General features: G+C 40.6%; 2 protein-coding genes across 11 annotated transcripts in view; one reads left to right on the plus strand and one right to left on the minus strand.

The window, feature by feature from the left end:
- Positions 1-10,648, minus strand: part of ADAMTSL3 (ADAMTS like 3) — a 200,663-nt gene extending 190,015 nt beyond the window's left edge. For 3 of the 9 annotated variants that reach the window (XR_014588478.1, XM_083849610.1, XM_083849606.1), the window contains exon 1: positions 696-735. Coding sequence is in view for 5 of the 9 variants with exons in the window: in XM_083849610.1 (XP_083705736.1) it covers positions 696-720 (25 nt within the window). In the remaining 4 variants the exon portion in view is untranslated. Of the gene's footprint in view, positions 1-423; positions 666-695; positions 736-3,672; positions 3,704-6,706; positions 6,738-10,587 lie in introns of those variants that run through there. The other 6 variants (XM_083849612.1, XM_083849611.1, XM_083849613.1 and 3 more) reach the window with 6 other exon arrangements.
- LOC310904611 (lamin-B3-like) lies at positions 9,583-23,508 on the plus strand. Of its 2 annotated transcripts, XM_083849621.1 has the most exons (12): positions 9,583-10,025; positions 14,306-14,462; positions 15,432-15,557; positions 16,509-16,679; positions 17,686-17,811; positions 17,916-18,136; positions 19,041-19,263; positions 20,166-20,273; positions 20,582-20,698; positions 20,805-20,906; positions 21,037-21,107; positions 23,266-23,508. In XM_083849621.1, the coding sequence occupies exons 1-11, from the start codon at positions 9,658-9,660 to the stop codon at positions 21,076-21,078; spliced, it is 1,761 nt and encodes a 586-aa protein (XP_083705747.1). In that variant the 5' UTR covers positions 9,583-9,657; the 3' UTR covers positions 21,079-21,107; positions 23,266-23,508. The 2 variants fall into 2 exon arrangements, with proteins under 2 accessions (XP_083705747.1, XP_083705748.1); XM_083849622.1 differs by lacking the exon at positions 21,037-21,107.
- Positions 23,509-24,812: the final 1,304 nt, after the last annotated feature.

Here is a 24,812-nt window from a genome sequence, read left to right on the forward strand (position 1 = left end):
CCCGGTCCCCCCCTTCGCAGCCCGGCCCTGGCCGGAGGCTCCCGGGCGCCTCCACCTGCGGTGCGGGGCCATGGCCCTGCCCGGCGCCCCCAGCGCCGCCGCGGCTCCGCGCCCCCCCCGCTGCCCCCGGGCAGAGCGAGCGGGCGCCCGGCCAGAGGGGCCCGGCTCCCCGCCGGCTGCCGAGGGCTGGCGGTGCTCCGGAGCCGGCAGCCGAGAGCCCGGGGCCGAGCCGTTCGTCTTCCCCCCGAGGGGCGAAAGCTACCGTGAAGGCAGCCCCCCAAGCCTGCCGCGGAGCGGCTTCCAAAACCGCAAGCATCCCGTGTCTCATCTCCAAGCTGCTCTCGCAGTCCAGCTGCAAATCTGCTCGCACACCGAGGAGGTCTTTAATCACGCTGCCCTCTGCGATATTTTTAGGTTTCCTACTGTAAATCTGACAAGCACGCCTCGTCCGACAGCTCTGCTCGCGGTCTCCCTCTCAGCTGCTCGGCTGTATCTCCGTAAAATCCTCTACCTTTCGCTACGGCTCCCACTGATGTCCCAAGATTTCGTCGAGCCTAAGAGCAACGCACAGAAAAAGGGCTATTATCCCTGCCACCGAAGTTAAAAATACGCTCCAGTGAACTAAACATAACCGATGAAGAGTTTGTTCAAATATGTTGCACTGGAAACTTTTCCAATCTGTTTAGGTTTCTCACCAGCGAGGGAAGGCGCCTCCTCCATCGTTAGGAACAGAGTGCCCTCTGCTGAAACTAGGCTGGGAGGAAAGCAGCCAAAGGGGAGATGCCAAAAGCAGCCAGAGGGATCCATTTCAGCTGCTAGTTAGTTTATCAACCACACGGTCCTTGAATTATGACTTCAATTATACCGATGCAATTTGTTATCTTTAAAAAAAGAGAAAGATACCCTGGTGCAGACAGCACATATATCCGACCTGATCACAAACGATTTCGGCAGAATTTAGCCATTAGATCTACCGATGCAGAAAGCCAAGTTTCTCATCTCAAAACTACGGCCGGTAGTACTACAAGAACAAAGACAGAAACATCTTCACAACTACAACATGAAACTGACTCTCAAGACCCGCCATCTAGTTAGGCAGGCACAGTTTGCACAAGCCTTATTCAGAATCGCACTGCATTTAGGATTACTTAGCCCTCAACACTGAGGGAGTCCCTTGGATCCCTGAAACAAAAGCTACAGAGTGGGCCATTAATTTGCTTAACAGGTGGGTATTTAGACAAACAAACAAACAAACAAATTTTCATCTAAAGCTGGTTTGTCCCCTCCTTAATGCAGTTTCTTTAATTTCTTCACCTCGGCCTCATCCCACACCCCTGTCACTTCACTGTTCTCTCTAAACTTCCAGTGAGCATGAAAGCTTTGGGATTTTGACTCCTTGTGAAGATCTCCATTATCCGTTCTGCTGAGCCAAGCGAATGTCAACTGAAAGTCAGGGGTCCAAGCAAGATGTGTTTGACAACACCACTTCAAAGTTCACAGCACCTGCAGTTCCATAGCAGACTCCTCCAATACGTGTCCTAAACTTAAAGGCCACAAACTTACGGGGTCTAGAAGCCTAATTTCCATCCCTGGAAGAGTTTGTCAGGAATCTTGCAAAAACTAATTCACCATTCAAGCTTAAAAGAAATTTAAATGTCTCCTTAGAGATGGCAATTCCCTTCTGCCCGCTCTGTCTATAATCTGTACGGATTATAAACTTTTCAAGGAACAATTATTCTCTAGCTTTGTCTTTTTTTTTTTTTTAAATACACTGTTTGCACAACCTCTTGTCCAGCGTCAAGTTCTTTAGACATTGCCTTGTTAGCAATTTTACCACACATTCTTCTGATTCCCATTCATGCCACGTTTGGCAGAGTTGGTGTAAGATTTTTGAAGAGGAAACTATACTGGTGCTCTTAGCAGTTCATGTAATTCCTACATTTGTCTCCTGTTATTAGTAGTGCTTTATGATTACATATATGCTTTTCTATTGCTGTTCTCCAAAATATGCATTGTTTAAACAACATTAAATGACAGCTCTAAAGCCCTTATTGTTCATAAAATTGTGAAATATGGACATTTGCACTTACTGAACACGATCATGACCTCATCTATCTGTACAGCTAGCAGAGTCTCGTGAAGTTGGTTGGCAATATGACTGCCTTATTCTTTGTTTTATACTGACTTATGGCCATACATCCTCACTACTGAACACAGCTATGAAATATTTTTGTTATTCATTGATTTATATTCAACAGAGACAACAGAAAAATTCAACTCTCCCTCAACTGCAAACAGAGAAAACAGAGAAAGGAGAACCTGCTGGATACAGCCATTGGCAAAATTGAAGAAAATTAAATCTCTGGTCTGGTAAACAAAAAACTGTTCAATCAGGTGATAACCATCAGATTTCACTTCCTCAGAGAATATTAACAGAAAACCTTCACATCTAGAAAAATGTTTCTCTATTTATCTTTGCCCCGAAACGTAGGTGTGCACCTTCAACAGACTTCACTTAAATATAAATATTATTTCAAAGCAAGTTCAGCTAAGCCAATCTGATGATCATGAAGGCCGTTTTTACATCATAACAAGAGTCTATACTACTCAGGGAGAAATATGTTTGGCTAAACTACAAATTTAAAATGCATTGAAACAGTGCAGAACAACATTTGGCTCATAAATCAGGATTAAATCTAATGAATACCAAAGCTGGAAGTATCCTGCTGAGGCCCCATGCAGAAAGTGAATTTGGGTTTGAGGCCTCAAAGTTATCAGTAATAGAGCTGCACCTGATTGACTAATAAAAGGAAAATGTTAAATTTCCTGTAACTAGAGTCATGAGAACCCTGATACAGTATAATCAGTTCTTTGACCCTGCATTGTATTTGTAGAGGGTGCTTGTTTACCATGAAATAACAAGCTCTCTGGGGTATAGAGCAATCATGCACTGTCACACTTTACAAATATGTTATATCCTATAAAGAGTCAAGCCCCTATTACAATAAAGGTACAAAGTTCAGCTACAGTACTGTCTTTGATTGCTTGGTGTTACAGAACCCCTGCGTTCCATGTTGATCCTTGCCCCAGGCTTTGGGAACAGCTCCATCAGTACAGTAAGTAGAAAAAATTCTTGTGGCTTAAAGAAAGAAAAACTACTTATGTATAGACCTAAACATTACAGAAAGCTACTGTTTTCCTCTCAGCTTGTGTTTAAATGAATCTAACATTAACCAATACAATATACACAAATGGTCACTATTTCAAGTATTTGAATAAATATTTGTCCTTTCTTGTGTTTCAGATTCCTTTTTATCTTTGAGCAAAACAACTTGTGGCTCATCTGCATATTTATGATCCTGTTACAGTAGCAGCAGATGCATTAAATTTCATGACTCTCCAGAACAAACACATCTTGATTCACATTGCATATACTTATACTTTTGTTTTGAGTTCAGTGTTCATAGCCCTAACAAAAATGTTAGGGCAGACATTTTGAGATCAATTATAATACTTACACAATCATTATGTAATTTAGTAGCATATATTTTCACAGGAATTTAGGCGATTATTGTGGGCATAATTGAAAGATATAAACTTATATAGATCTGAATACAGATAAGGCAAAAAGAAAAATTAATTGCAGAAATAAAATATATTTGGTTTACTTACACATCACTGTGTTCATAAACAGATTTTTTTTCCTAGTTTGCAAAAAAAAAAAAAAAAAGTTACCCCTCTGAGGACTGTGGATATGCCAGATCTGAATTCCTGAATTTATCTGCCATTTCCTTCTCAGTGACATCAATCTATCTTCAAGGTCTTTGATGGCCCTTATTTTGTGACTAAGAATAAAACATTGAGTGCTCTGTGAAATAGGCAACAGTTAGTGACTAAACTGAGGAGATCAGTTACATTGCAAGTCGTGAACATCAGACAAAGGTAAGCAGGACAATTGCTTTTCCTCAGTGAACCATTACAGTGAGGATGGTGAGCAAAGTAGGTGACCTGCATCTCAGGATGACTTCTGCCTGTCACTGAGTGTCTAGAGACACACCAACATGGAAATGGAAGAAGAACATAAACAAAGAGCAGTGAGATGGCATGAGAAAGGACAAGGTTGGAAAATATACATGATACATCACTGGGAGGAATTCTAGTGAAAAAGACAGTGTAGTTATGAATGCAGAAAATGAACAATTAATATAGGGAAATGCAGCAACACCAAAGGAAGGAATAAGAAATGGTAAGAGTTGAAAGAGACTAAGAAAATGGTAGAAAAGAGGCCACCAGAAAATAGCTTCAGAAGGTAAGTGACACTTGTTTTTATTATTACCAAACATTAGATGCACAGATTGACACTTTCTCACATGCAGTCTGCGCATCAGATTACAAATGCAGAAACGCTATAACAAAACACATGAGATGGTTACACACTCCTGTTGGTTTGTGTGGGTGAGAGCAAAACAGCAAATAAAATATGATGCTCGAAAAAGAAAGAGAGATGGTGTATTAACTGAGGATAGAACCCCCAAGTTAAGCTATACTTTAAAGTTGAAAGTAACATGAAGACAGAAAGCAAGTGTGAAATTTATTTCTGATTCTTCTGTTCTTTTCTACTTGTCAACTTTTGCTATTTTGACAATTGCTCTGGTTTCTTAAGTTGCACACTTAGTCTCCATTAAGAAATTATATTGTGAATCACTAACAAAGTGAAATTATCCCTTTTCCTCACCACAGACTGGCTGCAGCCCAAGTGCTCCATATTGAGGCACTGGGTCAAGTACAATAAGAGTGGGATAAGCTATTTGTTCTTAATAAAATGAATTCAACTCAACTCAGTAATGTAGCCTGGAAATAAATGAAGACTTTTTGTTATTATATTGTACTAAAAGAGATGGAAGTGATTTCATTTTCACAAGGGACTCAGATTTGACTTAGCTCTGGTGGATCAGAGGAGGTTCCTGGCTCCTGTGGGAGCCAGCAGATGTACTAGTTGTTCTTATTAACATTCAGTGATGACATAATTGAATACAATCTATTTGACAATGAATGAGGATAAAGAAAGGTTAGCAAAAATTGATGGATGGAGGGGGAAAAAAAGCGGTAAAGTTCTACATTCACAGTTTGGAGCTATATAGTTCCTAGGAAAAAAAATATCTTATTTCTCTCATTCCTACATATTTTCTTCTTAGCAGGCTCTTTATACTATGAGAACATCTCACTCAAACTTTTTCTCAGTCTGCTACTGATACTAGTAGTCTATAGAGCAGAATTATGTTATTGCAGACCCATGCAGTGGCTAAGAATTTTTCCTCATTCTGCATAGACATCCCTTACAGAAATTAAAGGGCTTTCTGAATAAAACTGGACAAGAGCATATACCTTCAGACAGTGAACCAGGTTCTCGTCTTCACTACTCCAACATAAGATGCACATAGTTGCAGCTTCTGTGTGTTTGGACATGAACGAACTTGGTCACTGACAACTGGAAACAGACAGCTTAACAAGCTTATCGGGTATCACCTGGAAAACATTGCAATCAGGTCTATTTTCCATAAGTCATGTTTTACTAAAAATATATATATTGTTTACTTCTGCATATGCTAATGCCAAAAATAATTTCATGAGCAGTTTGAATGATGTTTCTAGTTCTTTAGTGACTGCCAGCTGTTGGAACGCTGTTGTTCCAACACAGGCAAAAACACCTATAAGCTGACAGACTTGTCCTGCTTAATTTAGCTAGGCAAGTAGGTGCATATGCTGAAGTACTGCACAGGAGGCCATCTTGTGTAGATGCAAGTTCTGACCATCTGCATATATTATTGCCAATGATACAGAAACATTAATTACCCTTTCACCTTTCTGGTCAGCGATCAGTAATTTTCTCATGGAGACTTCACATCTCCTCTACAACTGTTGGCAATAGCCTCCAAGCATTATCATGCTAACAGGACTCAATTTGACTTCTTCAGCTGCAGGCCTGTGTGAGTCACCAACATCTGTCTGTAAACAAACTGCCTGGCAAAGTTCTTATTCATGTGTTTTAACGCATCAGAGTAATACCATTTGAATTAACACTACTATAACATATACAGACTGCTTGAATTGCTACAAAGGCTGAAGGCTGTCCAGTGACACCTTGCTTTGTTTCCAAAAGATGCTTAGGAAGAGAGACACTCGTGATTTAAAGAGAAGAATGATTGCCAGAAAAAGAAAAGCACTGAAAGACTAAAAAGTTTCTGTTGTCCATGCTGACTCCTGTACCTATACCTACATTTTGACATCATGATATTTTTACACTAGTCAGACCTGTCTGCTTACTAAGAGTATTTAACGCTTGAAAAGCACACATGAACTCAGTTTGTATCAAGTCACAGAGAACACCTAAACAGAAATGCTATTTCTGTCAACTGATGCGGCCTTACTAAAGTCTGCAGCAGTTTGTTGCACCAAAAAGTTGCCATCCCAGGAGCAGGAAAAAACATCTGCTTTGGAACAGAGAGAGCCAAGTCAGATAGCAAGGTCAGCAGCCCAGGAACTGCACCCTCCCCCAGGACCCTGTCTTATATTTTGCTCCTAAGCAAAGCGGGCAGGAAGGCTGGAGATAATATCCAAAATGAACAAAAAGCTCAAACAGATTTAAAATAACAAGTAAAATACAGCTCTAAATCAAAAAGCCAATCTGCAAAATGATAATACCTACAGCCAGGCATAACCATGACAAATCTGAAAGAAGGACCCGCTTCCTGCCTGATCTTAAACAGAGCTGCTGAACCCATGGCAGAGGTGTGGGTGGCCGCAGCTGAGGCCGGTGAGGGTTGTTAATACATATTAGTGTACTCAGAGCCCTGACAGCATTTTGGAGCCCATACTGACAGATTGCTGACACATGGATAGAACTGGTTAGCAGACATGTAAGGGAAAGGATAGCAAAAAGTTTACTTGATGTTTTCTTGGTTTTCACTTTACTACCGTATTATTGTATTTTTTTCCACCTAGTTTTATCAGTTCAAGATCAAAACCTGATTAGGATGCTCAAAATACGTCCACATTTATTTTATTTTTCTTAATTCTGACGTTATGGAAGCTACCAAGACTGTCAAAATTTCCTATATCTACATATTCTTACAAACAGATTATTTGTAGAACAGTTTTACTGTGCTTTAGTCTGAGATATAAGCCTTTTCCTACAATTTTTCCAGATACTTTCAATATCTCTTCATAATCCTAACATATTCCTGACATCATTATACTAGAAACAGTAGGAAAATACGGTACAGGCTTATCTCTGTAGAAATTCCCCAGCTACATTTGTGGTCTAAGCAGTACAGACTAAAGTCTTAATCAAAGAAAACTTCAGAAAAAATGTTGGAAAGAAAAGAACCAGTAACTGACTTCCATTTCACACTGCTGAGATGCCTTCTTCTGTTCTTGCATAGGGAGAGTAGGTGAAGAGCAAGATAGATAAAAGTAGCTCAGACTACATTTGAACCATTTCTTTCAGCTGTTTTTGTTTGCACTATTACAAAGCCCTGGCAGGCAAGGAAAATATTCTTAGAATAACAGATTTCTTTCTTTGTTCTGCATCTGTTCCAAAACCATACAATTGTATTTGAACAGCTGGCCAGTCATGCAACCATCAAACGTGACAATGACATACAACCTCAGTGTTCCTTGTAGAGGAATGAAGTTTCAAAGCCTAAGCATACCCTCAGACATACTCATCTTCATCTTAGAGGTACATATTCAGATTTAAATCATACTTTTTTTTTTTTACTTTAAATTGAGCTTTCTACTGACAATGAAAAACAAACAAGTACTCATTACAACAAAATAGGAAAAACTGGAACTGCTTTGCAGAAAAGAATTTCCTGATGCTATTGCTAGGACAAGAACCAGAGGAGCTCAGCCTGGCCATGTGCCATTGCTCTGCTAGATATACTTGTAGCATTGAAATGGTGTTTTGCTTTTTGTGCGAATGTGTAATGAAGTTCAGAACCAAATCTCGATGAACATACATATCTTCTTCTATTCCCTCATTTACTTTGTGTAACTTTGTATCCAGGGATATATAAAACCTAAGTCTAAAAGCCCTACCTACAATCTTGGGGCCGACTATGTTGTTCTCCCATGTCATGTGCCTCAGAGCCTAAAAAGTGAAGTTAGAATTTATCTCTACAACTTTCATAAAATCCATCTTTTCTTTTAGTGAACTCTAAGATGATGTCAAGGCATCAAAGCTGTATTTTGGAGAGTGCAACTAATACGATTTAGACTGTAAGAGCAGGAGTTCATCTGCCTGTATACAATAAAACTCTAAAGGTCAAAGAGAAGCAGAGGGCATAAGAGGAACATTCATGTAACAGCCTGAGATCATGGATCAACCACTGCAGACTGAAAGTACAGCTTACTTCCCGACAACGCCACAGCTGTAGGAGAACAGCTCACACTCAGACTGGCTTAGTGACTGGTGCTTCACTAGCAGCCACTCTGGAAGTAAGCAGCAACAGAATATGAGAGGCTTCCACTGTGATCCTGCAGCATCTAATGACTTTTGGCACCTCTGGGACTCGGCAGCAACTTAGAAGTGTCACTTTGCATAGCTAGGTAGCCATCTAAACATAACACAGAATATAGGCCTAGGACATAGAAGGGGAAAAGAAAAATAAATAAATAAATAAAATTTAAACATAATCAAAATGCTTCTTGACTGCTTAGATGGTGTATGTTTGGGCAAAGGCTGTTCCTCTGGGCAGGAAATAGGAAATAGCATCAACCTAAGCTAAACTCTTAAGGAAAGTTTCTTGTAACTGCTGCAACAAACACTGTAATTTACAGTTATAGGAATGTTCAGAGATTCTAATGCTCATATTCATGAAGCACTTGTTCTCTGAAATGTAAATGAAAATGAAAACGATAAATTTATTAGCTATTGAAGAAAAATGGCAACTATCACATGACAGGTGCTGAAAAATCTTTCTTAATGTACAATGACATTTTTTAAAAATGTAATTAGCATACATTTTTGCAGGCTGCTTCTCATGTTTGTCTTGATGCCATTCCTCTCCCTCCTTTTCACACGCTACTTCAGCTTTCATATGAAACCCTGTAGCACTGGGATGCCTGACAGCCACCGCAGCTGAAACTAAAAGCTAAAATCGCCCACAAGCAGACAAGCGGAGGGTACTAGCTTGTTTCCATCAGCTGATCAAACTGCAAAAACCAGACAGAACAGGCAGAGTGCAGATAGGGCGGCGTGCCGGCGTGCGAGCTTCACTGCAGCTGTGATGCATCTGCCTCAATCTGGGATTTTGTTCCCCCGACCCTTTTGCCTGTTCAGTACCACCGAGCTGCTGTGGGCATCCCAACAGCTCCTTCCCCGCCCTCCCCGAGCGGCACCATTGGGCTGATGAGAGGCAGCGAAGCATGTGTGAAAAACCAGCTAAAAAAAAAAATAAATTAAAATTAAAAAATTAGATACGTGGATTAGCGAAGCGGTGGCACTGGGGGGGGGAGCAGCCGTAGCCCTTTAAGCTGCCCACCCTCTCCGGCGGCAGCTGGCTGCTATTTATACGCGGCGGCTGCGGGGCGGGCCCGGGAGCGGCGACAGCGGCGGGGAGGCCCGGGAGCGGGGAGGCCCGGGCGGAGGCTGCCATGACCACGGCTCTGTCCTCTACACCGGCCGGAGGGAGCCGCTCCGCCGGCCGCGGGGCTGCCTCCTCTCCGCTGAGCCCGACGAGGCTCAGCCGGCTGCAGGAGAAGGAGGAGCTGCGGCAGCTCAATGACCGCCTGGCCGCCTACATCGAGCGGGTGCGGGCGCTGGAGGCCGACAAGTCGGCGCTGCGGCAGAGGCTGGCCGAGCAGGAGGCTGGCAGCGGCCGGGAGCTGGGCTGCCTGCGGCTCCGCTACGAGGCGGAGCTGGCCGACGCCCGCCGGGCGCTGGACGATATCGCCATCGAGCGGGCCGCGCTGCAGGTGGAGCTGGGCAAGATCGGCGAGGAGCACCGGCAGCTGCACAGCAGGTCGGTGTCCGGCCGTCCCGCCGCTCCTGCCCGGCCCCGAGCGGGCCCTGCACCGTGGGGGTCTCCCCTGGGGCTGCCTCTATGCTTGGGGGTCTCCCGTGGGGTGAGGAGAAGGTGCTGCTGCCTGCCGGGACCCGTGCCTCCGAGAGGGAGGGCTTGGTGGTAGTGAGACCCCAGAGATGTGGAGTGGCATAGGTCTGGAGAAACCCTAATGTGTGTCCCTCAGGTGTGTGGTAGGGTTACTGCTCTGAGTGCCTTCTGCTCCAGGGCTGCTGGGATGCTTCACAGCTTCCTTGTAATGGGAATGAGGTCCCCCAGAATTTGGGATGCTGGAAGGCCTTCTGTGCATAGCCCTGCTTGGAAGCAGAGTTGGCTGGGTTGGTACTGCACTCTGTGTTTAATAAGCACTAAAGAAATGCTGGAAAGCATCTAGGAAGCTATAGTGGAAGGGGAGGTAAGTCATTGTATGGAGTCTGCTCACATCTCTTTTGAGCTTTGTAGTTCAGGCTCTACCTTCTCTCTGTATTTCCCTCTAGATGGTCCTATAAGCAGAGCAACTTACCTTGTACAGGCTGGTAATGCACAGATTGTCCTAGTGGCTCTTCCATTTTAATCTACGTGTTGCTGGGATGAACTGCCTGTCACTTCAGACTTAACAGTCTCATGAGCAGTGTATCCTGTGCCTGGAATCTCCTTGTTGTCTAGTCTCCCCAGGCCTGAAACAAGGGGATGGTCCAACATAAGTGTGATCAAAATATCTTGTAGGAGATGCGTAGTGAAGGGCAGGGAACAAACGTTAACCCAGCAAACATCCTTTTTGGGTGTATACAAGTATATATGGATATACACAAGTAACTAGCATTGCTAGTTACTTTAATGCCCTATTGTAATGCAAACTCAATTACAAACTTGAAGTAACTTGCATGTCCATAAACACACACAATCTTGCTATGAGCTGTTATCATAGCACCTGTAGGCACTAACTTTTCCTTTTAACATTTATAGTATGAAACAAATAGTGGTTTCTACAGGCTCAGTAGGACTTAAGTAGCTGTTCTACTTGGAAATAAAACAGTGTTTTGCTCTAAGCAGTTTTCAGCTGCTTAGAAGTTATTGGTCTTGCCTCATTCATACTGTGTTTTAGCACAATTTTTTTAATAAATCTAACCAACCACTGGATTGGACAGTGAGGAGAGAAGGCTAATGCCAGTTCTGAAATTTTTCTGCTGCTCTTTGTGTTTGTATAACACAGCAGCTTTGTTTATAAACCTTTACGTTTGGTAGGTATGTAATTCTCTGGACAAACATTTCTTTAAAGTAACTAGGTTTTAAAGTGGTTAACTTTAAAACCCATGTGGAAGGATGCACAGCTCGTGCTTTCTGGAAGGGCTAGACTGAAATTCTAATATTGAGTGCTTTTTATCTGGTCTAACTGCAAATGTCTCAGATGACTTGGAACAAACTAACTTGAGGGTATCATGCCCTTTATATATATCCTTTAAATAACCTGGAACTCTTATGGGATGGAATGTCACTAGATAACTTCCCAGCAGTGTTAACCATTGACTCCTTTTGATCACTAGTGGAGAGTTTTAAACCTTCAGCAACAATCAACTATGTTTGCATTCCATTTTTTTCTTGAACAGTTGTAACTGGAAGTAGGCCAAAGATGTTTTGGAAAGGGGAGTTGTGGTTAAGCATATCAGTTGGTTGAATTTAGAGACCGAGGAAGGTCAAAGCAAGAGCAGTAGCACTACAGATAAAGATGAGACTAATACTTCTTCATGAAGAAAGAAACTACTGTGTTTTGCTACTGAACCTAGCAAGCTGAAGCTAAGAGTGAATTTCTCAAGTGCTGTTAGTGTCCTCTAGTCTTAATGAGCTGAAGTGATTTGAATGTGCCTGGAGAATTTAAATAATTTCACTAAAAGCTCAGGTCAAGCATGTGACACCCTGATCTATAGGAAATGTGGTAGTCAATGCCTCAGTTATCACTTTGCATCAAAGCTAGACTTTGGTAAATTGCTGTTATTAAAGATGAAATGACTCACTTCAGAGTTTTCTGGAAAAAAGTTGTGAGGAACGAATATAGGAAACCTGAAGTTGCCTGTCAAGACCTGTGTTAAGAAAGTGGGCTATCAAACAATAGATATAAAAAAACACTAATAGAGTTTCACTCTTGTGCATAGCTAGATGATTGCAAAAAAGATTACAGTAAGATGAAACAGTCAATACTATCGGTAAGTAGTTATTAATGTACATGTTAATATTGTAACCAATACTTACAATAAGTACAAGTACCAGCAGAGATCCCAAGTGGCTAATGTAATTAATACCTAGAAAAGAAAGAAAACTAAATACAAGGGGAAAACTACAACACAGTCTTTTGTTTGTTACTATAATAGTTACTCTTTTCCTAGACTTTCTCAGTAAAGAGTAAATACCCTCTACTAGCAAAAGATTTGTTTATGCATCATGGTCACAAAGTATAGAGACAATCAACAGATGTCTGAATAGCAGGCCTAGAAAAGGCCTCAAGAAAGAACCTGATCTAGCCCCTCACCCCCAGCCTGTTAGAACCAACCATACCTGCATTACTTCTAGCCAATGTTTGTGTAACCCTTTTCAAATTCCAGATGATGGAGATTCCAGAATCTCCCTAGGCATTGTACTTCACTTCTGAACTACTATTAGCTTACTCTCTAACATCTAACCCAAATATTTCTCCCTGCAATTTAAGCCTACAACTTCCTGCCTTTTCCACAACAGACATGGAAAACAGATTCCCTTCCTCTATGCAGCAGTCTTTACATACATAAAAGACTGTTATGTCTCCTGTCACTTTTCTCTTCTCTAGACTAAACAATTCTTTTTTCCAATATTTTCCTGTATTCCATGCTTTCTAGAGCCCATCACTCCTGTAGAATGACTTTGGACTCCCTCCAACTGGTCTGCTCAGTTATCAACTGGAAAACTCATTGTATGAATTATCACAACTTAGCCACTTGGCAGAACAAATTTTGCTAAAATAAAGTGAATTCTTTACTCCTTAAAATGTCAAATATGAGTTTTGAGGAGGAACTCGGACTCTGGATGTAGGTCAGGTAACTGGGTCTAAGTTGCCCAGGGTAACTGAGTGCTAGTATTAAGCTGGTATTAGCGCAGTCTGGGAAATTGTCACCCCTTTTTCCTCAAAGACAGGAACTCACTGTGGGCTCAGTACTTTCCTGCTGTGGTGCCAAGTTTTTCTTAAAAAAAAAAAAACCTACCTTGGCCATCCAGAAGGTACCCAAAGGCTCTGTAATTGGGCATTTGCACAAGGTGATAGGAAGGAAATGGCCTTCTGAAGGCAAAGCTGCTCTCACCCCGTAACTCTGCCAAGGCACGAAGGAAGGGAGAATTTGTAATTCTTCCTGAGGGGAAAGTTATTCTCAGAAGGAGGTTCTCCATGCTATGAGAGCAGGGTGGTCTGTGTGGAGACTTGTGTGGCAGGAGCTGGGGACTGGAGGAGGCAGCGGGGCTGAGAGGGCCTGCGTGCCAGGGCAGTGCCCTCAGGGGCCGGAACTCCTTCAGTGCTGTGAAGGGACCTTCCCCATCTGGTTTTCAGATGGGGGAAGCCCCCAGCAGCTGGAACTGCTTTTTGCCTTCAGCTGCAGAGGAGGGGGCACTCCACCACCATGTGTGACCAGCATCACCTGCCACCCTGCCTCAGGAAAGCAGGCCTTGAGCTGCTTGCATCTGGCCTGCATGCCCTCAGGTGGTATGGCGGCCTCCCTGTGGAGCAAGTGCATCCCACAGGGGGTGGGCTGTGTGGGGCTCTCAGCCACAGCAAGGGTGTCCTGAGGTGGCAACAGGCACCTTGCCAGGAAGCTGGTGGCTGCCTTTGCTGCTGAAAGGAGGTTTTTGTGTCAGGAGTTCAGCAGTGGCACGTCAGTGCAGTCCAGTGAATGCTGGCTTTGAATGTGACTAATCTGTCCCTGTGGAGAAAGGACCTGTCCTGTCCCTCCCTTCCTGATGGTAGTGCTGTGGAAAATAGCTGGATTCTGCATAGAGTTCACACACAATGAGTTGGAAAGTGGGTCAGAAATCTTTCTGGTTAAAAAAATGATACTTCTCTGAGGGTCTAGTTTGTTCCTTAGCCTACCCTATGCTCTCAGCACAACTCCTAACCTTTCTTCTGATTTAGTTCAACTGCAAACCCCCATAAAGGTAAACACGCTGAAAGCAAATTTTTCTACCTCACCAACTGTAACTTATGAGTGTAAAACTTTCACTTGCAGGAATTCAAAGAAAGAAGCTGACTTAAACTTGGCACAGGCTCGTGTGAGAGACCTTGATGCTCAGCTGAATGCAAAGGAAGCTGACTTAGCAACAGCTTTGAATCAGAACAGAAGTTTGGAAAATGACCTTCGTGAATTAAAGGATCAAGTAGTCACTGTAAGACTTGTTCCTGGAATTTCAACTTTGCTGTTGCTCCTGAAGCTTTTGCTTGTCTTTTCCCAAACTAGTTAGTTGAGATTTAAACGTAAAAGCAGGCAAAGGCTGTCACCTATGACAATTACAGGTGGACAAAAAGATTTCTTCAAACTTGCTGAAAGCAAATGCTGCTAATAGTTGGTCCGTTAGAACTTCTGTCTGTTGTAAGTACTTTTAATTCTATTCCGTGACCATAGTCTGTAATGATTTTTGTTCTGATGATGAACTAAGTTGAAATGTGAACTGTTGTAGCCTCTGTAGCAAAGGGAGGATTTGGTGGACCCTGCTTTACTATGCTTAAATCTAGGTAGAACAAATAAGAACTGACTACTTCTTGTGGGTTCGTCTGCTGTTTGAGTTGCTACTCTATCAGTGTATTACAACACAGTATCTTCATGCTTTACCATGATTATTGAGCTACTTTAGGGTCTTTAAGATGAAAACTAGAGAAACCTTGTATCATTAAAGTGGAACAGTCCAGTACTGGCACCTTCTAAGAGTTTGTCAACATAGTAAAGCCATCGTTGGAATTTTCTCGTTGTGAAGTATCAGTCAAGTGGTATGGAAAATAAGGGAGAAGTTTGGAGTACTTAGTAATGTGGAAGGGAAGAATGTGTATGGATGTTGCAATTGATTCATCAGAAACCTATTTTCTAGACTTGAAATAAAACAGTGGTTAAAAACTAGCTGGTGGGATGAAGGGCTGTGTACCTTCTTGGAAATCTGGTTTATGTAATGACTAATAGGGTTCTTTGTTGCAAACATGCTGGATCCCACTGAAATAGATGTTAAACTGTCAAATAAACTTCACTTAAGCAACATGTTTTTATAGCTGTAGGAACGAAGTTAAATAACCTGTAATAAGGTGGTCATCTTAGTTTGGAAGAGTGATCTCTTAATTTTGCTTATCCATATGTCTTTCTCTTCTAGCTGAAGCTGTCACTGGAAGATGCCAAAAAGCATCTTCACAATGAAATGTTGAGAAGGGTGGACCTGGAAAATCACATGAAAACATTGCAGGAACAAATGACATTCCAGAAGCGCCTTCACGAAGACGTATGTTTTAGCTTATTAACAAGAGTATATATTTTTAATTGTCCATGACCCCTGGATGCCTTTAAAAGCAATGTTAAGGTGTGTATTATCCTTAAAAAGGTAACTAGCTGAGTCAACCTATGACAGTCCATCAGCCAATAAAATCTACCTAACTAGGAAGACTTCAGGAAAGTATACGGCCTTATGTTAACTGGCATAGTACCAATAGATATCTGGAATATGAGAAAACTTTCTCAGGATGCACTTCTGAAGGTAACTACTAATGTACTACTTTGTGTAACTGAAAGTGCATATATTACAGTTGAAATAAATGATTCCAGGTGTTTGCTAGAAGCCTAAAATAATAGAAATCAAACCTCTCTTAATAAGCAACTTATGTTCCCTACTTCCTTAATGGTTACCAAGCACCTTTGGTAAGTGTTGCATGAAAAGTCAGTACATGACATACAACTTTTTAAAAAAAAAAAGTGAATGCAAGCCAACCTCCTTCTGGAAGAAATCTCAGTGTGTGGTTTAAGTGATAAAACTCCAATTTCTCTAACCCAGCTGCTGTTAGTTCTTGAATAAAACAAGAATAGTTGAAGTAACATTGCTTAAAGAAGCTGAAGCATATGCACATGTGCTTCTCAGTTAAGAAAACTAGATAAATTCATCTAGTTCAAAGAATTAGTCTCCAAATTAGATACAGATTACTGCATTTAGTAGTTTAAGCAATGTTGGCAATGAGGAAACCAAGCAACCCAGCACAGCTAGGGAGGTGGAAATACCTGACCTAATGGATAGATATTTTAGCTCCCAATTGATGAATATTTAAGCTCCAAATAAGATGAATGCAGACAATGACAAAACTGCTTCAGTACTGAATGACTTACTAAGCTGGTACAGTATATCCACAGTCTCAAATTAAACTGTTTTAGCTTGCTTATTCTCTGGAAAACTTTTTCCTCCTAGGAACTCAAGGAGACAAAAAGAGTCCATGAGAGCAGAATGGCAGAAATAGAGTCTGGCCGTCAGAGAGAATTTGAGAGTAAGCTCTCGGATGCTCTGCAGGGGCTCAGAAAACAGCATGAAGAACAAATTCAAGGATACAAAGAAGAGCTGGAGCGAACATTCAGTGCAAAAGTGAGTCTTTAAAAAAAAAAAAGCCAGTAAAGAAAATTCTCTGCACCTTAATATGATTAAATTTACATACCAAGTAACTGATGTAGCCCTCACATTTAGTGCAGAGCTTCTAGGTGTAAATGTGAAGAGTAATTAACTACAATTAGTGTGGAATTTCAAAAGTGTCAAATTTGACAGTAGAACTTAGTGCCACCAACACTTAGTACAGTCTTTTTCCTCATATTAGTCTTGCATTCAGGTAAAATTAATACTTTTCTTATACTGTGGCAGGTAAGATCCCAGGGGTTTCTGGGTTGGTTGCAGTGTACCATATTGGTATGCTAAGCTGTCTTTAATATTCAGTGCAGAATCACATGATTCACTCCTCTCAAGCAGATGTGTTTATTGCTTCATAGTTCTTTTGGGTTTCTCTATGCTCCAACTTTCTCCACATGCCAACTTAGTGAATTTACTTGTACAATTCTGTCCAGGTCTCTACTGGAAAACCTTGTATTTCTTGTATGAATATACTTTATTTCACTGCATGTTTTTTCCTTTCTTGGAAGAATGACTTCTCTTCAAGATTGACTTGCTCTAGAAGTAGCTCACTGATGCAGGAACCGTTCAGTAACAGATCTTTTGGGGAAGAACAATAGTTCTCTAAGCATACCTAGTATCCTCTAGCTTCATGCTTTGACGAGCAGTTTCCAAGCATTCTCCATTATTCTTCTGGAGAATCAGTTTACTTTGTATCTATCCTTCAGTTACAAATGTATGAAGACCTTGTATTTTAAGCCAGCACCGCTCCCTACCTGATTATTGCTGACTTCTGACATGAATGTCAAACTCATGTAAACCTCCCCGAAAAGCAACGAAAAGCTTTCTGGCCTAGACCTTATTGGTATCTGCACACTTAAGTAAAACATAACTATTTCCAGATGTAACAGCTGGAAATCACTTGGTTTTCCTTCCTTATTTAAAATACATGGTCATAAGCAACTCATTACTAACAGTGACTTATCCATAGGTGGAGAATGCCCAGCTTTCTGCAGCAAGAAATAGTGACTTTGCCAATGCTGCTCGGGAGGAGCTAATGGAAACAAAGATGAGAGTTGATACTCTGACATCTCAAGTTAATCAATATCAAAGCCAGGTACTATCTTCACTTGTATATCCTTAAATACCCAATTCAAAGTAATGTGCTTTCTTCTCTAAATTTCAGTTAGAATTTAACTGATTTTTTTCTCTCAATTTTAGAATGTTGCTTTGGAGAGCAAAATAAGGGAGCTACAGGAGGCGCTGGATTATGATCGTGATCTACATCGAAGGCGTATGGCTGAAAAAGAGAAAGAAATGGCACAAGCCCAGCAGCAGGTACAAGCACAGTTGGAAGAATATGAGCATCTCTTAGATGTGAAACTGGCACTAGATCTGGAAATAAATGCCTACAGGAAGATGCTGGAAGGAGAGGAACAGAGGTAGGCTATGACAAGATCCTCAGATGAGGACTTGCTCCACCCATTTTCTCTGCACTAACAGTATATTCTTCAGAATGTGGAAGAGACAAGAAACAAATACTAAATGTGCAATTAGTACCACAATTCTGGTCTTTAAGTATAACTAGTAGATAAATGGTGTTTATATCCCACATCTACCATACAATATACTAAGATGAAATAACTTGACAAACCCAACTGAAAGTTTAAAGGTCCATTAGACATCCTTGCCTAGAATCAAACTTTTTCAAAGCTTTGTGCTAAATCCCAGAGCTATATCAACGAGTGTTCAAACCTAAACCAGCTTTTCTTTCTCCCTTGTCCATCAGAGTTAGGTGCTGTCATTTCTACTTGGGTATTGAATTTTGGAAAACCGTTAGGGCGCACAGTTTATAGGGGTACAGTTGTTCTGTGCCCGTTTTAATCTGTACCTAGTTAGCTCAGAAGTCTATTTAGCAATTGAAGCATCAATGTTTTAGGCTGTGTGCATGAATGAAGCTGGAAAATCATATTAGCTCCCAGTTATCCAGACACAGTTTGAGAACAGTGTGAACTCTCAGTACATGCTAAGAAGGGTCAAAAACTTAAACAACTTCCACTAAAAAACAACTTCCACTAAAAAGTGTCTGTAGAGACTTTAAATGAATTGCAATTGGGAATCATTTCTTATCAATATAAGCTTGCTCGGAACTCTAGGTTTGGGGCTGTGTTCCAAACTTAATAAGCTACTTACTAAGTTACTCTTGCCAGTAAAAATAAAATCTTTTATTCAAGACTTCATGGAAACCTTAAATGTAAGAAGCTGTTAGACTTGGTTATTCTGGGAAGAGCAAGGAGGAATAAGCATGTTAGATATTCTAGTGAATGTTATCTGACTCCTTTCTAGGCTAAAGCTGTCACCTAGTCCATCTTCACGCAGCACTGCAACTCAAGCAACAAGTCAAGAGCGACGGTTCCTGCATGGGAAAAAAAGGAAAATAAAAGCCAAAAAGAGAGAACATAGTCCTGGATTTAAGACTGTTCAGCATGCTTCATCTTCAGGAAATATATCTATTGAAGAAATTGATGCAGATGGGAAATTTGTCAGGCTTAAAAACAACTCTGATGCGGTAGGCACTTGTACTTGTTCAATTCTACACTGCCTTCACTACCAAGTATAACTGCTTGTGAATTGATTTGTGCCTTGGTGAGAGATGGCAATAGGGAAGGATGATGAGATGGGAGAAAAGTACTGTCAAACTACTTAAGGGAAGGCTTTCTAAGCCTTTCTTCGACTAACCTGGTTAATGTCAAGAGAAGAGCAACTGGTCCTGCAGGTGTCCTGTTCAGAGCTGTTTGGGAGATGCTCTTGCAGGAGGTGCACTGGCTTCCATGATAGAGAAGCCCACCATCAGGTATTTCTCATTAGGCTCAGGGTAGCAGTATAGGAAGTACTACGTAACCTTGGTAAATTAAATAAGGTTTTAGTAAACTGGATGACAGCTTGGTGCTTAAAAATGCTTACAGCAGATAAAAGGCTAGCATCTAATCAATGTAGAGAGGGCTTCTCTAATCAGTTAGATAATACAACTAGTTTTGTCTGCAAATAAGAATCATTAGAATTAATCATCAGAGCTTCAGAACTTGTGACTGGAAGCTTAAGCACTTACGTCAGCCTGAGTTACCTTAAACTTTCACAGATCACTATGTATATTATAGCTTATACTTATATACATATGGTCTGACTTAAAGATGGGTGTGACCAACTTGATTTACCAGAATCTCCCTGGTAAGAACATGATCTTTCTTAAACAGAAGGCAAGAATAGGTATGCCTAAACTTGTGGGATTAAGATTAACCCTAAGAAAATACTGGGAGAATTCACTGGAAATTTGAAGGCAGCCTCAAAATTGATTATAGATTCTTCCACACTACAGGAGAGGGACTAAATGACCATGAAGCTGGAAAGCACCTTGCACTTGTATGGTGTTGTGTTGGTCTGTAATGCTGAGAGAAATTTCTTATCCCACAGGATCAGCCACTACATGGATGGGTGTTGAGAAGACATCTTGAAAGTGTGTCAGATGTAACATACAAATTCCCTTCACGGTTCACTCTTCAGGCAGGCCAAGTAGTTACGGTAGGTAGTGGTTTCATAAAACTTAAAGACCCTTGTTCTCATTAGGTTAGATGGCAATGGAGAATTGTGTAGTAAGAGAAACTAAATTACTACCTGATTTTCCTGATCCTGCTGTAAGTGCCTAAAGAACAAAAATCCTTATTTTATGTGGAGAGAAAGATGAGAAAATCCTTATAAGAACTTGATCTGGAGTTCAGTTTCTATTACTGGGCATCTTTGGTATTAGAGTACTTGAAGTTTTATATGTTCTGAGTTCTAATTCAACTACAAATCAAAATCTTCAGAAGCTCACTTTGAACTTGTTGCAGATCTGGGGTGCAGCTGCTGGTGTAAGCCCAGGTCCTAGTGATCTGGTCTGGAATTCTCAGAAGTCTTGGGGAAGTGGGTATAATATTGGTGTTACTCTTGTCACAGATGAAGGTGAGGTAAGTGAGTTTCTAGCTTCTTCTATCCTAATACAAAACTTGTTTGCCTTAACACTTGAGTGTTTAACACTTGAGTGTTCTTGGTGGTGACTCAATTGTATTGTAGGAACTAGCAGAGAGGAAGTTAATGCATGTACCTAGAGAAGAAAGTGGTGAGCAAGATGAGTATGAAGAAGTAACTGAAAGTGAAATGGAGCTTCCATCTCAGGTAAGCTGCCTGAAACTTAAATGCATGCTTTCAAAAGAATTATTCAATGGCCAATCACTTTTCATTACACGAAAATACTTCCCCAAGTACCATCCATATGCTACAACTGTACCATTTTTCTTGATGTCAGACCAAAAGAAGAAGAAAAAAGAAATGTTGTTTGGTTTCATGATAGTGGTTCCTGTGAGCATCCTTTAGCAGGTGAGATCAGTGAGAATCATGCTTGTCATCTCAGCTTGCTTCATTAGTAGTGCTTCAGTCTCTTGTCCCATGTAGGGTGTAGCTTGCATGGCTTTGCATCGCAAGTGGAATTGATATTTTGCTTATTATTAGTTGAATATGATCAAATAGTGTTAGCTGTCTGGCATCTAATTACTGAAACAATGAAGAATACTCTCTTTAATGTCTGTTTCATCTAAACATTTGACTGAGTAAGCTTGCAAGCTGTTATCCCAAGAACAGAACGCAAATACTAACTAGAAATACCTTATTTTTGTGGGATGAAGTGACTTCTCTGATACTTAAGAGAAAGTCCAGGCACTGTTTTAAGTGTGCAACTTAAATTCACACTGAAGAAAGCTAGTACTTCCATTCAAAAGTATGAGAATGCTGAGGTTAAAGTTCTTGGTATGTTGACTGGCTAAGCTCCTCTTAAACTCAAGCATGAGTTTGAGGCATTTCAGTGTCAACTTGGTTCCAGAAATCATTCTTATTTTTCTGTGTGAAATAAGTATCTCGACCTTGTTTCTGTCTTAAATACCCCCTTCAATACTTCCAAGTGGTACTGAAGTACAGATGCAGATCATGCTAACAGAATTAACACGGATCAATAGAATGAGCATGTTTTGGCTTCCATACACCTAGAACCTTTTGGCTATAACTTGCATGTTGCAATGCCTTGTAAAAGACTCTATGGCCTCTCTAAATGGTTTTTGACTGATCACAGTCTGAAGTTCAGCATCTTGAATGCTTCTAATGCATTTTGATACTGTTACACTGGTCTTTTAATTGCCGAAGTGTGCTGAAGGGCTTTAAATTGATCATAACTGAAAAAATATAGGCTGTATCTTACTTGAGTTGATTTTCTTGACTTGAAACAGTGTAGGCTCCTTCCTTAGTGTAGGCTAAGGACCGAAGTAAAGAGAATGTCCAGCTAAATATTCATTCTTTGCCTCCTGCTGACACAGCCTGTTGAGTTACCACAGATATTGCTAAAAATGATCCCACACAGCTGCAAGGAGGACTGATATCTACTGCAGCAGGCCTTAGAGCCACCGTTTCCTCTGTGCATTCATAATATGTATACCTGTCTAAAAATAACTTGGAAGTACACTATCTTCAGAGCAATAGTATTCTGAGATCTCATAACAGGCAGTTGTTTACTACTTAATTCTCTCCTTGTCCTTCTTTAGAACAGAAAAGCAGCGTAAATATCTATTACTATAATATCCTCTGGCTTAGTGTTTACAGGTATCAAAGACCCCTGAGTACATTCTTGTAATATTTCCAGTCCTGAACTGTGAAGGAGGGTATAATCATGTTTGCTAGGTTATTGAATAATGTTCTACAATGCTGTTCTGGCTTTTAATATGCAGTATAAACAAAAATGGCTGAAGCTGTATCAGTGGAAACTAGGTTTTAAAGAGACTTACTGCTACAAGCTTCATCTTCAAATTAGGGCCTCTCTTTCAGTATTTTAAAGACTTTAATTGGCTAATAACATGCTTGTTCTGCATTCAATGATGGAAAGAAAAAGCAACACTTTTCTTTACATCTCTAATCTGCTGTTTTATCAGCAATGTTACAATCAAATTGTATGCCACTTATGGTAAGAATCCATTCTAATACTCCTATTCATATATTAATGTCCTTTCCATCTGCTGAATTACTATCAGAGTTGTGTCACTAGTATACCTATGCTTCTATCTCACAGGTAATATTGAAATAATAGTAGCTTAGTCCAAAAAAAAATTAACTTCTTGCAGGTAGCAAAATGGTGTAAAGAATGCTTTGCTTTAAGGAAGGCTTTTCCATATTTTTTGCTTCTGCTCTTATTCTAACTAGAGTAGTGGGAATTTGCATGCTGGTTAAGTTTTGATGCCTCAGAACTGGGGTACTAATAGCTCAATAGCTTTTCATTAAAGAAGGTATTGCATGGACTCAAACTCTTAAACTTATTTTCCTTCCTGCTGACCATCTAGTGTAGTTAAGATGCTGCCACTCTTGAAAACCTGTTTTGCTTGTTAATTAGTAATTAAATCTACAAAGTATTATTAAAAAATAGGTAAGATGTCTTTAGCCAGCAATAAATATTAAGTATGCATGCTCATTAGCCTAATGTCTTGTTTTATTTCGGCAGCAAAATGAGGATCCTAGCTGTTCTATCATGTAATATGGACGCAGATGATCATTTGAAAACTTCTCAATCTCCAGCGACATTGCAGACTTGTGTCTTGATATCTTCTGCAATATCTGAAACTAACTTGGAATTTGAATCTCCCATCTGACCTCTCTGTAAGAAACATCGTCCATAACGTGAAACTTTCTACCATCTGATAACTGTACCCTGTCTTGGATTCACTGATATAAAGAGCAGTAGAATACAAGCTCTGTATGAAGTTGTTATTCCACTCTAACACAAGGATCTGGTCCCTGTGACCTGCTGAAACACAGGAGGGTGCAGTTTACAAAACTGTTAGATGCATGTCCTAGAAAGATGATAAATAACTGAGAATGAGCATGAGGCTGCCTCAGCTTTCTCATTATTCTGACATGGTGTTTCTCCAAAGGCAATTTCTGTTTCAAGTCTGGGTGGGAAACTACATGGGCCAGATCACACTACAGTGTGGGCTTTCAGCAAGTCCAAACTTGGCTGAAGTGAAACGTTCACCTGAAGAGTGGTGAGTGTCTGAAATGTTTCCTGCTCAGATCCTGATGCTGAGATGTCTAGATCACTTGCTAGAGGACTTCCTAGAGCTTTAAAAAAAAAAGGAATCAAAAGCAAGTTGTGGAATGTTCCTCTCATTGATTGTACTGTTTCTGTATTCTAGTACATAGAAATTACCAATGTCAGTATTTGATCTTTCTGGATGCAGTATATCACAGCATAGCTTTTAGTTCTGATTTGCTGGAACCTTAACTTGGACAGATATATCCTGCAAATGTGAAACATTCCAACAGAAGGTACTGTAACTAGCAATATTAGCACTGTCTCCAAAAGGTCCCAAAATGTCAGCCTTCTAAGGGGCTAGGGAAAAAAACAGATGCTGAAATATTAAAAAAAAAAAACAAAACACAAATGTTTACAGCAAAAGGTGCATCAAAAAGACCTGCTCTTAGTGTCCCTATATGCTAAATGTCTGACTCAAGGGCAGTCTGCAGGTCTGATTTGTATGTCTAATGGGGGAGCTGAGGTAATACTATGTATTGGCCAGTATGTAATTTATGTTTAATAGCTTTGTGGCCCACCTGAAGGCTGACCCACAACCTTTGCTGGCTATGTAGTCAGCCTGTATTCAATTACTTCTAGTTTCTTTTTTCTAAAATGCTTACCTGCTGGCTATATGGTGAAGAAAGGGCCTTGATGAGCCATGCAAAGTCTAGCTTTCTTCTTGTTAAGAGGATGAGCAACTGACACTGCTGATCTCCCCAAATGCTGATTTCTGGCTGCATCTGTTACCTTGCTAAAATATTAAATTCTGAATTTTAAGATCCAGTCTATATTTGGATAGTTATTAATGTGAGGCTTTCCTTATACTGGCTTAATGCTCTTAATTTAAGCTATTTAAAAAAGTCTGGTTTTGAGACATCAAAACTACTGCTGATTTAATGCATTTTAGCAGATTTGAACTTTTGTTGTACTTTAAGGCCCATACAGAAATAAATGCTGTTCTTTGCTATATTTAT

Source organism: Anser anser, assembly GCF_964211835.1.
Source record: "Anser anser genome assembly, chromosome: 10".
NCBI lineage: Eukaryota > Metazoa > Chordata > Aves > Anseriformes > Anatidae > Anser > Anser anser.